This window comes from Crocodylus siamensis, chromosome 6 (assembly GCF_052110815.1).
Source record: "Crocodylus siamensis isolate JL-2025a chromosome 6, ASM5211081v1, whole genome shotgun sequence".
Classification (NCBI taxonomy): domain Eukaryota; kingdom Metazoa; phylum Chordata; order Crocodylia; family Crocodylidae; genus Crocodylus; species Crocodylus siamensis.
The window spans coordinates 59,308,370-59,323,647 of NC_143400.1; the positions used below are offsets into that span (position 1 = coordinate 59,308,370).

General features: G+C 45.9%; 1 protein-coding gene across 1 annotated transcript in view; it reads left to right on the forward strand.

Moving 5' to 3' along the window:
- Positions 1-405: 405 nt before the first annotated feature.
- The window catches only part of SGPP2 (sphingosine-1-phosphate phosphatase 2), a 109,861-nt gene continuing 94,988 nt past the window's right edge, over positions 406-15,278 (forward strand). The window contains exon 1 of the mRNA XM_090054486.1: positions 406-598. Within this exon, the coding sequence (XP_089910612.1) occupies positions 470-598 (129 nt within the window). The 5' untranslated portion in view covers positions 406-469. The remainder of the gene's footprint in view (positions 599-15,278) is intronic.

The following is a 15,278-nucleotide window of genomic DNA, read 5'->3' on the forward strand; positions in this document are numbered from 1 at the left end:
GTGGTGTTAAAACCACCCTGGCCGGTCACCGTTTTTCTGGGAGGCTGTTGCCACAGAAGAATTACTTTTCTGCAGTCAAAAAGGAGGTGAAGGAGTCAGTTTCCGAGGGCAGCCCCGGGTCTCCGTGGTGGAGAACCAGCGCCCAGACCGGAGATCTCCACCTCGGTCAGGCTGGAGGCGCCCCGGGTCGGCCGGGACCCCGGGGACCGCCCGGCTCCTGGTGGCCTGCGGAAGAGGAGCGGGGCGGCTCTGCGGGAGGCCGCTGCGGCTCAGCCTGACGCGCCGGGCTCCTGGCGGGAAGCAGGTTTGTGGCCGGCCCGAGCCGCCGCGGGCGGAGAGCTGCGCCGCGTCCCGGGCGGGGCGGGCGCACCTGCGCGGGGCGGGGCGGGGCGGGGCGCAGCGGAGGCGGCTGCACCTGTGTGCTGGCCCCGCGGGCCGGGTCGGGCCGGGCGGGTGCTGACTGCGGACCATGGCCTGGCTGCTTCGCGCCCTGCTCGGCTCCCAGCTCGTCGCTCGCTTCCAGCGCCGCTGCGGGCTCTTCCCCGCCGCTGAGGCCCCGCCCCGGGACCCCTGCAACGGGCCCGGCCACCGCCCGCAGGTAACCCGCCGCCGCGCGCTGGGCGCTGCCCCCGCCCCGGCTCCCGCTCCCGCTCCGGCTCCGGCTCCGGCTCGGCGGCTGCGGGAGCGCGTGTGCGAGCTGGCGGCGGTCTGGCCGCGCCCGGCGGCTGCAGACGAGCGGCCGCTGCGCCCTGCGCGCCGGGCCGGGCCGGGGGAGTCGCTGTGTTCTGGGGCGGTGAGGAGGAGCGGGCCCTCTCCGAGCCCCCCCCCCACACCTGTGGGCCTGGAGAATGGTGCGGGTCGGGCCGTGGGACCTGGGCCAGGATTGCTTCTTTCGAGACCTGCCCGGGTGTGCTCCCTGCCGTCCTGGCCCGGGACTTGGGCGAAGCGAGGGAGGAGGGGGCTCTTTTAAGCCTACTCCAGCTCGGTTTGATCAAGGGCTGTCAGGCCAGGGAGCCCCTGCACTGGCCGGCAAGGCAGCCTCTGGGCAGAGTTGGCAACAGTTGCTGGGGGACATGCTACCAGGCTCCATGTGTGTTTCCTTTGCCTGTGGTTAAGGGCAAGCCCTTGTACATGACAACTGGAAATCTTGCTTTCAGCATTTATCTGTGACTTCTGCTTGCTCTAAGATATCATAGATTTCATAGACATTAGGGCTTGAAGGGACTTCAGAAGATCATCAAGTCCAGTCCCCCACCTGAAGGACAGGAAGTCAGCTGGGGTCATAGGATCCCAGCAAGATAAGCATCTAAATATGTCTTAAAGGCATTCAAAGTGGGTGCTTGAACCACCTCCATGACAGGCTGTTCCAGACCTTGGGGGCTCAGACAGTAAAGAAATTCTTCCTTGTGTCCAGCCTGAAACGGTTTTGTAGTAGTTTATGACCATTCGACCTCGTCATCCCTTGGGGCGCTCTGGTAAACAAACGTTCCCCCAGATCCTGGTGGTCACCCCGATAAACTTATAGGTGGCCATCAGATCACCTCTGAGCCTGCGCTTTTCCAGGCTAAGAAGCCCCATGGCTCTCAGCCTGTCATCATAAGGTCTGCTTTCCTGACTTCTGATCATGCGCGTGGCTCTCCTCTGGACTCTCTCAAGCTTCTCCACATCGTTTTTGAATTGTGGAGCCCAAAACTGGATGCAGTACTCCAGCTGTGGCCTCACCAAGGCCGAGTACAGGGGGAGAAGGACATCGTGCGATTTGCTTGAGAAGTATTTATGGATGCAAGCCAGTGTTTTGGTCGCTTTACTAGCTGCAGCTTCGCATTGATTCATTGTAGGGCTTAGGTGTATAATATCACTCCTTGTTTCTTATGAGTCCATTGGATCCCACTGTGTACAGACTTGAACCTTTTCAAATAGACATAGGCTGCTTTCCAACTGCACATGTACTTTGCATGCATCTGAAACATGGATACATGTTTATTTGATACCTGTCCTAGTCTTTTTTTGGTTGCTCACATGTGTGTTTACTTGGGGGTTTTGGAGGTATGTACTAATGTCTTTCCATGAAGCAGACTGATGTTGTAGCCCTACAAACCAACGAGATGTGTTTGAAGTCTAGTTGAAACTAGAAAATGAGACTTGTGCTGCTTTAGTGACAGACTGCCAAGCAGCCAGCAGACTGGCTGAAGGGGGAAAATGCCACAGCAGTGCCTAATGTAAAGGGACACCAGAAAATATCCCTCTACAAGAGAACTGCAAAGGTGGAGAAATAGGGTGATTATTCTTCTATGTAACTATCCTCCAATCTGAAATAGTGACCTCCTGCAAAATACTATTGCTAGCTTTATGGGCTGTTGCTGGAATTAAAATGGTAATTGTGTGTGTCCAGGAATCTGAAATTTCAAAGTACGATTGGCCCTCCCCCTCCATAAAAACTTGTTTTGTAGCTCTTGTTTACCTTTGGTCTTGCAACTCATCAAGAAAATATGAGGAAAGTGAACAGGACTGCATGAAAGAAGTGCTGGAGAGGTTATGAAGAAAAATTAGTGTGGGAAAAGCAGGTGAACATATATTATGCAGGACTTAGAAAAATGGTGTAATTTAGCATTGCTCTACTGCCAGTGTAAACTGGCAGAGTTCCACTGGTTAAGGATCCAACCCCATGTCTCCAGTATTGTATTACAGGTCAAAAGGCATGTTCTGGGAAGTGATAAGTAAAGAAAAGCAACTGAATTAAATTAGAATACATAGGAAGTGAATACAAAGTTGCATCTACAGTGCTGTAGCAAGGAAGTTTTGATGCCTGTGGCAGCCTGCCCTTGCCCCACACACAGATCCGGGAGGCACATGCCCCCCATGCTTGCCTAGGGGGTGCATGCAGCAGCAGCAGGAGCTGCCCCCCAGCCCCATGCCCCCCCCTAAATGAGTCACTTAAGGCTGCATCCTGTGTCCCGCCCCAGCTGGGGAGCACCTATTGGTGCCCCTTAGTTTCAGCATCTGGGGCAGTTGGCTTGCTTGCCCCTCCATTGCTACAGTACTGGACACCTTTTTACTGAAAGATGTGATTTTTCTTTTTTTTTTAACCATCTTTGTTCAATGGTACAACTGTGTCCCTCTTAGCCTAGTTTTGCCTGTAGCATGTTCCTGTAAATTCATAGCAGATATATTAACACACTGGTCTCAAGTGTGTCCACTTAGGCATTTGCAACAAATGAGTTAAAACAATTCTTACAAACTAGCATGGATTTTTGTGTCCCAGTAAGCCTTAATGGTGCTAGTCGGGAAAGGGAAGAAGATAGGAGAGATGGGAGAAAGAACTCCTTAAAAAAGAGACCTCTTAAGCATAAGTAGACAAGGTTCTTTGGGTGAATCTGATACCTTTATCAACCTATACCCTTTTAAATATAAAGCAGAATACATTCATCTTTAGTAAGAACTTTGGTTAAAGAGATGTGCAGCAATATCTGACAATGCTTATTCCAAATTATTCTAACTCTGGTTCTAAATGGAAAGAGATGCATTCTGAGAACATGTTTTCTGTGATACCTTTTTGGGAAGACTACTGTTCACTGTCACTGATTTTTTTTATTATGATTAAGACTTATTGACTTTTCTGTGTTCCAGGTGGAGACGAGCAAGACTTCCTTAAGACCATAACTCTTCCCCCCTCCACCTCTCTGGTTTCCTTGGTATAGCTAGACTAGTACTGCTAACTCAAGTATAGTCAGTCTGCCTTCATCTGCAGCTGTGTTGCTGCTGTGGCTTCATACAGGTAATACTATTTACCATTTTCTCATGATCAACCAGTTATAGACATTCCAAAAGCACACATGTATGTATATTTCTATGGTGCATTTGCAATAAACTGTATTAAAAGGACAAGGTGCAATGTATCATAATAGGTCTTGTGTCCTGCTTGTCTGCCACTCTAATGACTAGAACCTGTTAATACTCATGCAGGAACTGAGCTTGGTGGTCAGTTTGCAGAGAGATGGAATAGTTTTCCAAGATCTGCTTATGAAATTAGCCTCTGCGATAGGAGATGCTGTTCACCTTGGGAAAATGTTCAAAGTATGCTTGTATACCTGCTCTTGAGCTTTCTTGAGTGTGGCTCCCCTTCCTGTGTCTAAATGTTAGGGCTCTGATTCCTTGTGCTTTCTCTCCTTGAGGCATTTTACCTTGCATTGCTGCTACCTTGGAGTCCTAGAGTACGTCTGTATAATCCAAGCAATGTACTGAGATGTGTTGCACTGTGATTGTGTGGTAGTCCCGCATGCAGTACCGCTTCCAGTTCAAGAGCAACATGCTCTGCCTCTTGCATGCCCAATTAGTCATTGCTTGGCTCTGTATTTAGTTGGAGAGTGAAGGAAAATGGGAGTGTTTCTTCAAACACAGTAGTTAGTGGTGCTGAAATGCTCATATTTGGCAGTAGTGTAGACCTTAATTTCTGATCCCCTCTTATCTATTTGTTCAGAACAATGAAATGGTTAATATGTTGTAATAATATTGACACTTATCAGAGTGACTATGCTGAAGACAAACTGGGTAGTTAACACCTGTCAAAATGATTGTTTCAGATTGTGCAAACAAAAGTAGGAAATAGATATGTTACAAGTAGGTATCCAGCCTGGCACTTGAAAAGTATGAGTTCAAATCCTTACTTTTGTGCAGACTTTTGCACAAGTATTGTAGTTAGTCTCCCTGAGGTAGGTTCTCAAAGATGCTTAAGTATTTGGCCAACCATTTGGTGGTGGCTTTTGAGAAAGTCAGTGCTGCCACATGTAATAAGCAGCTCTGTGCCTTTTTGGTTGTCTACCCAAGTGAAGATATCTTTCCACAGCTCAGCAGTCCTAACTCATGCTGAACAGCTTGTCCTGGGGATTCGGAAGTGATGTCTTCAAAATTGGCATTTCCACATGCATCTCCTTAATGGGACCTAATTTTGAAGATCTGATGTAAGCATGCCTAAGCAGAATAAGGCTGAAATAGAGAGTTCTGTGTGTCCATTTTGATGCACAGGGCTGCCTGTGGATTGTGAGAGACCTGGCTCCAAATCTCTGCTCTACTTGATATTGGAGCAGGGGCTCAAACCAGATCTCCCAAATCCCGTGCCAGCTTCCTGACAACTTGGCTATAGGGTTTTATGTGAAATGGAACAGCCCCAACTTGCCACAGACTCCTGGGAGCTAGGTGCATGTGGGACCCTTACTTGAGTTGTAAGTAGTGGTTTAAAGTCACTGCTCCATTTGGGCAGATTTGAAATTGTCCCCTACAGGTTGATGAGTATTCTAACCAGTAGAATGCCTGCACGCTCCCTTGTCCCCCACATACTGTAGTCTTTCAGATAGGAAACCTCGGCTTAGCTGCTGAACTCCAGTGGATGGTTCCTCGCTGAACATTCTGCATAGAGGAAAGCACTAGCCTGACCTTCCCTCTGGTTGGGTTTTGCCCATCATGGAAAGGTGCCTAAGCCCTGTCCCCTAGCAAATCATTCTTCTAAACTTCCTCCGAGGTGACAGGAATTGGTTATGTTTGGAGGTGGAATGAGTTTCTTAGTCTGCACCACCAAAATCCTCCCCTCCCACCAATTTTATGAAAAGTTGTTTGAAATTCTCATTACAGCAGGTGTTCTCTCTTCCCCTTATATTTTTGAAGTATACTGCCAAGAGGTATCTAATTTGATTCACATAGTAGTTGTTGTTTAAATAGTAGGCATAACTCCACCTTTCTTTTACTACTAGGAGACAAAACACTGAACTGGATTTGCTTTGATCATTTAAACAAAATATGGGACATATTAAGAGATGAAAAATGATTAGAGCAAGTGCTGACATAATATTGCCTAAGAAGCTGTCCTTCTGAATTTCTCAAACCTCTCCAGAAAATTTTCTACAAGGCAATTCTTGATGTTCTAACAAAGTCATTTTAGTTGCCTTCAAAGCAACTGTACAATAGCTGCTGGCTACAGCATGAGGTTGTGAGGTGAATTTCTCCTCTTTCATCAAGTAGGAAAAAATAAGGATTCTTGCTCTCCTAGTACTTTTAAGATGCTAGTAGAGCAGGGAGTAGAACAGTACAAATCATGAATGATGTTCACAGAGTTGTCATTTGCACAGGAGAATACTTTGTTCCCACACACTTGCCTTCAATGTGCATTTTTTCTCATTTAGAGAGAATGGGAGGAGGTATAGTTTCCTTCTGAATGGGGGGCATTGCATGTGCATAGATGATGTCATTCTCCACTGTGTCATTGTAGTGTTGAGTAATTCTGTTTGCCATTGTCATTGTAGCAGAAAATATAACAAAACCTAATCTTAGGGTGCACATGGTGTCATGTGGCAAGAGGTATTGTAACACTGGGTTTATGCAATAGTGTTTCCCAGAGCAGTATTCCTACTTTTCTATGCACTGTTTTCCTTTTAGATGAGGATTGAGTTTCACTCCCTTTACCAGGGAACAACAACAATAAAAAGCAAAACAAAAATACACATTGGGCTTTAGTAACAAATTTAGTCCTTAATTTAGTTCATTTAGATCAACTCTGACAATTTCTGGAAATTAGAAGGTAACAGAATAGCACCAGTTGTCTCCTGTACTTCAAACTCTCTCTCTTGTACAGCTCTTCTACAAGTTCAAGTGGTAGATAAAGGGCTCAGTCTATGCAACTAAGAATAGGAGGTAAGGCCACCTTTTTCCTGAAACTACAATTTAAAAAAACCCCAAAACTAAATCAATTGCTTTTTATTGATGATGATCTCAAGTAGTAGGTTCCTTAGTAAGCACAAGCACACATAAGGGCTTTATGTATTTTTTGATGAACATATAGAAGGCAGTGCACATCCCTCAGCCACCTGCAAGGTTGCTAGTGCAGCTTAATTTGAACAACTCCATTTTAGGCTGTGGGAAATAGTATGGCAACAGTAGCTTTCTACATACTTCAGCATCATCTTTCTCAACTCCACATTTCAGAAGGCACAGGAAAGGAAGGGGAAAAGGTAGATGGCTAATTTGTCCGTGTTTTAATTTTCCCTCTAAATGAGAGGAAAAACAGGTTTCTCCAAAAAAAAATTAAGAGTACAGTATTAAGTGCATCAAAAAGCCTCTATTTCAAATGTTATTGTAGTAAAGTTGTCTTTTCTTCAGTCCTTAACCATATAGATGTATTTCTTCTGAGACATCTGAGGAGTAGAAAAAAAAATCCTGGGAAAATGAGGGGGAGAGAATGAATTCCAGAAATAGACCAAAGAGGCAGGTATTTTAAAAGTAAAAGTAGTCTCTGGTCATCAGGAGAAACCTTTTCTTCGTTCCATGCTTCGCAGAGGAAAGCTCACCAGCAGCATATTTAGATAGGAAAGGATTTGCCTCAGAATACTGTTCTCAGCATCTTCCTTGAGACGTTCCTTCCACTGCTTTTCAATGCGTTCTCTCTAGTCAGGACCATCATCACCTCTTTCACTTTGGCAAGAGTCAGTAGAAGTTGATTGGTGTGTTGCCACTTACTAATAATATCTTTCAAGCTACCAACTACATAACTGCTCTGAGGAGCAGGAAATAGAGAAGATAAAATATACCTATATATGTTTCCTTCACCATGGTAAGTCAAGGGTTGGAGGCAGGAGAAGGGAGGAGGAAACTCAATTTGTTAATTTCTTGCAAATGGTTCATTACAAATCAAGGAGAATTGCCTTCACAGCACAGAGGATTAAGGTTTCATGGATATGTTTATTTAAAACGAGTACATACAAACTCTGTTGAGCAGCATAAGGCAGCAAGATGTCAGAGAGATGGGAAAACCAAAGTGTTAAGTGTCTCCTTTCTGGTAGGGAAAAATCAAGTAGTTTGCTATAATGCAGCCTGCAGTCTAGTGTTAATGAAAAAGTAATGGTTTCCATTACAGCCAAACTTCGAGCCCAGAGGATGTAAAGAAGACTTTAAGAGAAAAAGACCAAATAAATGAAAAATTGATCCATTTCTCAGGGAGTTAGTTTAAGCTAGTGGTGCTCAAACTTTGGCCCTGTGGGCACTCTGTAGTGCACAGGGCCATGTTATCTGGCCTGTGGAGTGCTTAATTGGTCCAGAAATTGGGCAGCAGAGGAGCAGCAATTTAATACTGCCACTATCACCCTCCTTTTCTTTCCCTCCCCTCCCCTCCCCCCGCCCCAACTACAGTTTCAGACCCGTGTGGAGCCCTGTGGGCTGGATAACAGCTCCAGGAGGTGGACTTGACCCACAGACCGGGGGTTGAACACCCCGATTTAAGCTATGCTAAAACTTAGTGGCATAAGCTGCATTTAGAGTAAGGAGTTTGTTGATTTAGTTCTACCTGTGTAGTTATACCAGTAAACCTTACAAGAGGAGGCAAGTCCTCTGCCTCATTCCTGTTTTCACAGCATTTCTTTGAAAATATGAAATGTTGATTCAGCAAACAACCTAATTAGTAAATATTACACTAGAAATAATTTAATTGGTGAAAGGTATGCTTGAATAACTGGAGACTTTCGGCACTGTTTTCACTTATATAATGAAAGGGATGTCAATTAGACTTCTAATAAATGCTTAAAAAAAGAAAAGAAAAAAGCAGTGAGGAGAAAGTATATTGTTATTGTAGCACAAACCAGAATTGGCAAGCTTCTCAAAAGAAATTGCTTTGGCAACAGTTTATATGAGTCAGCCATCTTCAAAAAGAAAAGAGAACCAATACTTTCTACACCTCTTTCACTAAGCCATGGCTTGCACAGAATTGTTCCTGTGAAGCTCAAGTACAAACCTGTATGAAAGTTTTATAGATATATAAGCCTGGGCTTGTATTGGGTTAGCTTAAGCAGACAGCTTTACACATTCAAACTACGCTAGGTTCACATGCATAGTATGTAAAATACACTTTTGCACCAGTTTAGTCAAAGTTGTCCTATAATCAGGCTTTAAAATGAATGTCATGTGACTTCTGCACATTTAGACAAGGCCTGAACAAAACTATATACCCATTCTAGACCTCCAACTTACCTGCTTGCAAGGCAAGGCAATTTTTTATTGTGTACCAGGTGACCAGCAAGTGGCTTGCACAGACCAGAGATACTTGTGGCAAGGACAGAGGAGAACTATTTGCCTCAAGGTTCTTTATAGGAAAAGACCCCTTTTTGTCTGAACCTTCACCTATATGAAAGAAGTCATTACTTCAGATACCAGACCATAAAAATAGGAAGCTAGGATGTAAAGTGCTGTCATCTAGGAGTAGTAATGCCTAGAAGCAGGTTTTAATATTGAATTATGTAATTCTGGTAACTAAAGTAATTCCTCTAAGGAAAAGTAAGAAAACCAGATTGCAAGAATGGGCTGGGTAGGGATGGATGAACTGGTGGGTTGGTGCACCAAGAGTCACTAGGGCCAAGGGATTAAAATCCTCTATCTTGCTGGAAGATGCAGTTCTTTAGTGAGCCCAGCTGCCTCAGTGCTTCATCTGCTGCCTGCCTTGTGTTTGGACTTCAGCATTTCTTATATGACGCACATGCTGTCAATTATTTCCTGAAGAATAGGAATTGAATAGAATATTACCCCATCAATATTTTTTATGCTAAATATTTCCATAACAGGTTTTATGATTGTTAAACACTAGCCAAGTGTGTCTGACTCCAAATGGACCACATGGGACAGCCTGCTGGTGGCTTAATACTTTAACTCAAGCAACATATCTGTGCTTTGGAATGAAAGGTCGTGGGCTTAATCATGAATTCATCTACTGAACAGTCATTACATAGAGAGCTTGTTGAAACTTGGCTGAAATGAAAAGCTTCTCTCATCATCAGATTTCTCTATAGCAGGGATTCTCAAACTCTCCAGCCTACAGAGCCGTCCAGAATGGGTCCAGAAACTTGGCAGCGGGGGAGTGGTGACCACCCTCCCCTCCCCCTGCCAAATTCCCAAACCCCATTCCCTGTGTGGCTGGTCAGGGCCCAGCTATGTTCCATTCCCCCTTGTGGCTGGGGCTTCCCTGCTTCTGCACTGGGGCAAGGCCATGCCCCCTTCTCCTCCCCTCCCCATAAAGGCTGGGCCATGCCCCTTCCCTCTCCATGGGGCCAGGTCAAGCTGTTTTTCTCTGTGGGGCTGTGCAGACTGCCCATCCCCCTGTCCTACAAGGCCAGATGGTGCCCACTGTGCTTGTCTGGGCGCTGGATCAGGAGCACTGGAGCACTGGCTGGATCTGGCCTGTGGACAGACAGGGCACTGCCAATCTAGCATACTGGGCAAAAAGTTTGGGAACCGTTGCTTTATAGGAATTGCCTGAAGGACCTTCTTACTCTGCTTGATAAAAACCTTCATAGCAGCTGTTGGGAGAAACACTGCCCCCAGCCTTAGGGTGAGAATGAAAATTGGAGGGGACAGGTTTCCTAAACAGACATAGTGGAATGATAATCTTAAGAAAGGTGAGGCTGGAGAACCAGAACCCAGGCATCAGGAGTGCTTATATGCTGATTTAAGCAAAAAGGGTAATGCCTAAAGTTTCTCAAAGATGAAGGCAGCTTTTGTAGAAAGTGGCCTGACTTGGAGCATCAGTTCCTCTGCCCTAGTGGCTGGAAGTGTCTGCTACTTGTTCTTAAGGCACAGGCAGAAATGACATTTGTCACACAATCAGCACCTTGAAGTTGCTTTAAAGCTATGCCCAAATAAAGAACATAGCTGCAGAGCCCTCCAGTCACACAACAAATTAATCCTTATTGTATGAGGGTTCAAATGAAACCCTTCTTAAGTGGAACAACTTAATTTCTGTCTGCTCCAGCTGCAGCTGCTGGGTCTGAATGGAAGGGGGAGAAGGCAGGGGTGTGCAGTCCCTTCTGGGCTTTCGTCACAAGAGGAGGGCAGGGTAGTAGACTGGAGCCCCTCTCCTCCGGGGGGGGGGAGAGAAGGGCAGGAGGGCTCCAATTTACTTGACCCTCACTCCACCGGGGCCAAGAATCCCAGAAGGTACCTCCCTCCCCTGCCTTCTACCCCCTCCCATCAAGAGACAGCAGCAGAGCTGGGGGGCAGGGGTGGAGCCAGGGGAAGACCCAGCCTCTTTCCCTGGATCAGCTCAAATTTGGAGCCAATCCTCCACCGTCTTGATCCAACAGCTAATGTAGGTTGAATTGGAGGGATTGGTTTAACTTGAGGGTTCCCAAACTATAGTACATGTATCCCTGGGGGTATTCAAGCAGGGTTCAGAATGGCAGGGGGTGGGCTGCCCCTCATAAGAGATGAGACCCCAGCCCACCCCATGGCTTTCTAAGCAGCTCAGGCAGCGGTGGCTCCTTCTGGCTGCCACCACTGCAGCCCCCCTCCCCGCCCTCAAGAGTCAGGGTGTAAGAGCCAGCAGAGAAGCTGGAGAGGTGGTGGAGAAAGCCGGGGTGGAGAGCCAGGAGATGGAGGCAGATAAGAACTGGGGAAAGAAAGCTGAAAGCCAGGAGGTGGAGATGATGGAACATAGCTGGGAGGTCAAGAGAGGTAGAGGTGATGGAGCAGCAGTGAGCCGGGGGAGCAGGAAGCTGGTAGAGAAGTTGGGATGTAGAGAAAGAGCTGAGATGGGGGTCAAAGGTGGCAGAGAGCTGGGATGGGGAGCGGAGGGACAGAGTGATGGAGTTGGACATGAGGTTGGGTCAGAGGCAGGGGCAAAGAGAGCAGGGATTAAGTGGGAAGCCTTAAGACAAAGGCCAGCTTGGGGTCCAAAAAATATCAGTTTTATTAGACGGGCAACACAATATACAGACCATGAAGTTATTGGTTCCCACACACACTCACACAATGGTAGCAGGAGGAAAAAGGCTTGGTAGAGGAATTGGAGTCAAGGTGGGTGGAAGTAGAACTCAGGTCCCTTGGTTGGGGGAAGATGTGGGTGATAACTACCTTGGGCCTGTGCTGTTCAATTTCTTCATCAGCGATTTGGATGATGGGGTGAAATGCAACCTGTTTAAATTCGCTGATGATACCAAAATTTGGGGTGAGGTGAATATGCTAGCAGGGAAGGAAAGATTGCAGCAAGATCTAGATAGGTTACAGGAGTGGGCTGACATAAACAGGATGTGTTTCAATACTGACAAGTGCAGGGTGCTGCACTTAGGCAGTAGAGACCAGCAGCACACTTATAGAATGGGAAACTCCCTTCTTGAGAGCACGGAGGCAGAAAGGGATCTTGGAGTCATTATTGACGCCAAGATGAACGTGGGCTGACAATGTGAGGTCACGGTTGGCAGGGCTAACCGGACCTTGTTGTGCATCCACAGGTACATCTCAAGTAGAGCCAGGGAGGTGATCCTCCCCCTCTATGCGACGCTGGTCAGGCCACAGCTGGAGTACTGCGTCCAGTTCTGTGTGCCCCATTTCAAGAGGGATGTGGACAACATGGAGAGGGTCCAGAGGAGGGCCACCCGCATGATCCGGGGACTACAGGGCAGACCCTACAATGAAAGACTGCGGGACCTAAACCTGTTCAGCCTTCACAAGAGAAGGCTGAGGGGGGACCTGGTGGCTGTCTATAAACTCACTAGGAGGGACCAGAAGGGTTTAGGGGAGACACTGTTTCCCCTAGCGCCCCCTGGCATCACAAGGAACAATGGACACACATTATTGGAGAGTAGATTTAGATTAGACATTCGCAAGAACTACTTCACAATTAGGGCGGCTAGGAGCTGGAACCAACTTCCTAGGGAAGTGGTGCTGACTCCTACCCTGGGGATCTTTAAGAAGAGGCTTGAAGCCTACCTGGCTGGACTCATTTGAGTCCAGTTTTTTCTCCCACCCAGGATGGGGGTAGGACTTGAAGATCTACAAGGTCCCTTCCGACCCGACTTCTGTGATTCTGTGATGATTCTGTGACCTATCCAAGGCTGAGAGTTGATTCTCAATGGCCAGTTGAGGTCTTCTCCAGCAAGGTGTTGTTCAGAGGAGGTCGCTGGCAGGGCCCCTGGGTGGATAGGTGGCAAGGCGTAGTGCTGGTTCAGATGGAGAGGGCATCCCAGGGAGGTCACACTCTACCACCCCTTTGATAGGGGTAGGCTACCTGTGAGTCCAATGGGCAGGACATGCCCAGGCAAGGGCTAGTCCTGCTCAGATGAAGTCATGCAGTTCCAGGTGTCCTCATTATCTGGTGAGATACAATGGTGGAGTTCCTGGTTTCTGTTCTGTTCTTTGTTTCTATGTTGCTGGTTTCTTGGAGGGTCTTTATGTTTCAAATATTGGGTCCTGGGAGTAGGTCTTTGGTTTCAGGGAGAGTCAATGCAAGGCGGTAGTCTGGTCATTGAGTTGAAGGTCTGGTCCTTGAGCAGAAGCTGTTTTTAGGTCTGCTACCATTAAGTCTCAAGCACCTTCATTCATCCTTATTCACCCAGGAACCAATTTACATAGGAGGGGTAGGTATGAGTCATAGTTGCCACACAGTTACAATAGGGTATGCCTGGGCAGGGGACACAAAACGGAGACTTGACATTACAAGATGGAGGGTTGACATTACTTTGGTTAACTTACAGGAACAGGTGTAAATCATAAAATATCAATGTAAAACAATACAAACATAATAGGAATACAATATAAAACAGTGAAAATCAATACAAAAGTACCAGAACACTGTTTTCAATATAAAAAGGGACTTGTGACAATAATGGCATACAAGAACTTAGCTTATCTATGAGTACTTCTGACTACTTACAAGGAATAGAGAGGGCAGAGAGAAAGTCAGAAATGGTTGGGGAAGTGGAAGGATTGTATTTTGAAATAATAAAAAACAAACAAACCGGGGGTTTTGCTATAATTTCTGTGAATCATCACGAGTTAGAATCCAGAGCTGCACTTCTGTCTGCACCCTTTTTGATGCGTGTGGGTTTTGCTTGCAACATTTTTACATACCAGATGATGGACATTTCTGATTCATTTGTTGTCAGCCCATTGCTACAAGATGGTGAAAGATTAAACAGAAGCTCCAGCATATCTAGTGTTCATGTTCTTTAGTCAAAAGAGCAAAACTTTTTTTTTATCTTCTTGGAAAAAAAAATGTGAAGCTAATTTAGGATTTTTAGTCTGCTGCAAAGAGTGTCAGATGGCTGAGGGGCCTTGCTTCAGAGCTTGGGTCGTTTGTTTTGTATTCCAAGACCTGAGCCAGCCACCCTGATATTAAGCAGTACTGTAGTCTGCAAGCAGTGATTAATTGTATTTCTGTTGCTGCAGTGTATCTAAAAATAGATGCCCTGCTTGCTGAGCCCTGTCCAGACTTCATTTAAGTTCAGGCCAATTCACTGGAGCCCTACTTAGAATGCATCCTACCTATCTAAATTAGGAACCAGCAATGGATGCTTACTTTGCAGCATGTAGATATTATGCCATTCAGAATTACTTTAAACAGTCTGGGCATATGCACCAAGCAAATGCAGACTGTATCTTTCCATGATTCGAAGAGACACTCTATTGAAATGTATTTTGAGAAGAGAGTGCAGATCTAATGATCTTCAAAGACTTTATTTGAAAAAGTCTTTCCCTAATGAATTCTTATATGATTGATGAGTCATTCACTTTCTAGTTCTGCATCTAATATTAAGAAGTTGAAGCACTCCAAAGACAGCCAGTGGGCTCAGTGTTTGAATCCAGACAGGTTTGGATTCATCTGACTGGGCATACTAGCGTAAGTTTCATACTATTGTGTTCTCCATGTTTTAAACTCTCATTTAGAAAGAAAGCAAGCCTTTTTGCTGTTCTGGTCATTGAGACAGCCTCAAAAACCATGGACTAAACAAAGGATGGAGTTACAGCTAAAGTAATCATATGGTCCAGAGTACTTCTATCTATATATTCATCCCTCCTTGGTATAAAGCAAGTACATACTTACTGTTATCTTTGTCTTAAAGATGAAGAGCTGAAGCGCAGAGGCCTCAGTACAAAAAAAAAAAAAAAAAGGTACTTGGATAAAGCAAAAGAATAATTTTATTGGTGTCTAACACAGCTAAGGTTTTCATTAGGTAGCAGGTGGTCCAGTGCTTAGGTAAAGTGGAAGGATCTTCAGAAACCAACTGAGCAAGGAGCTACTTAAGTGAACCAGGAACAAAAATCAAAAGGACATGGTACTATGTTTTTCTTTTAAATCAGGCCCAAGTCCCTCCCATCCTTTTATCTAATAAACATAATAAACTTGCTGCAGCTGCAACCCAGTCTGGCTCTGCATGTATCTCCTGGAAACAGGCATGCAGGATGTTTCTGCCTGGCAGAAGCACCATCTGCACCAGTGCCACAACACCACTGGAAGGATCTTGCAGCACCTAGGG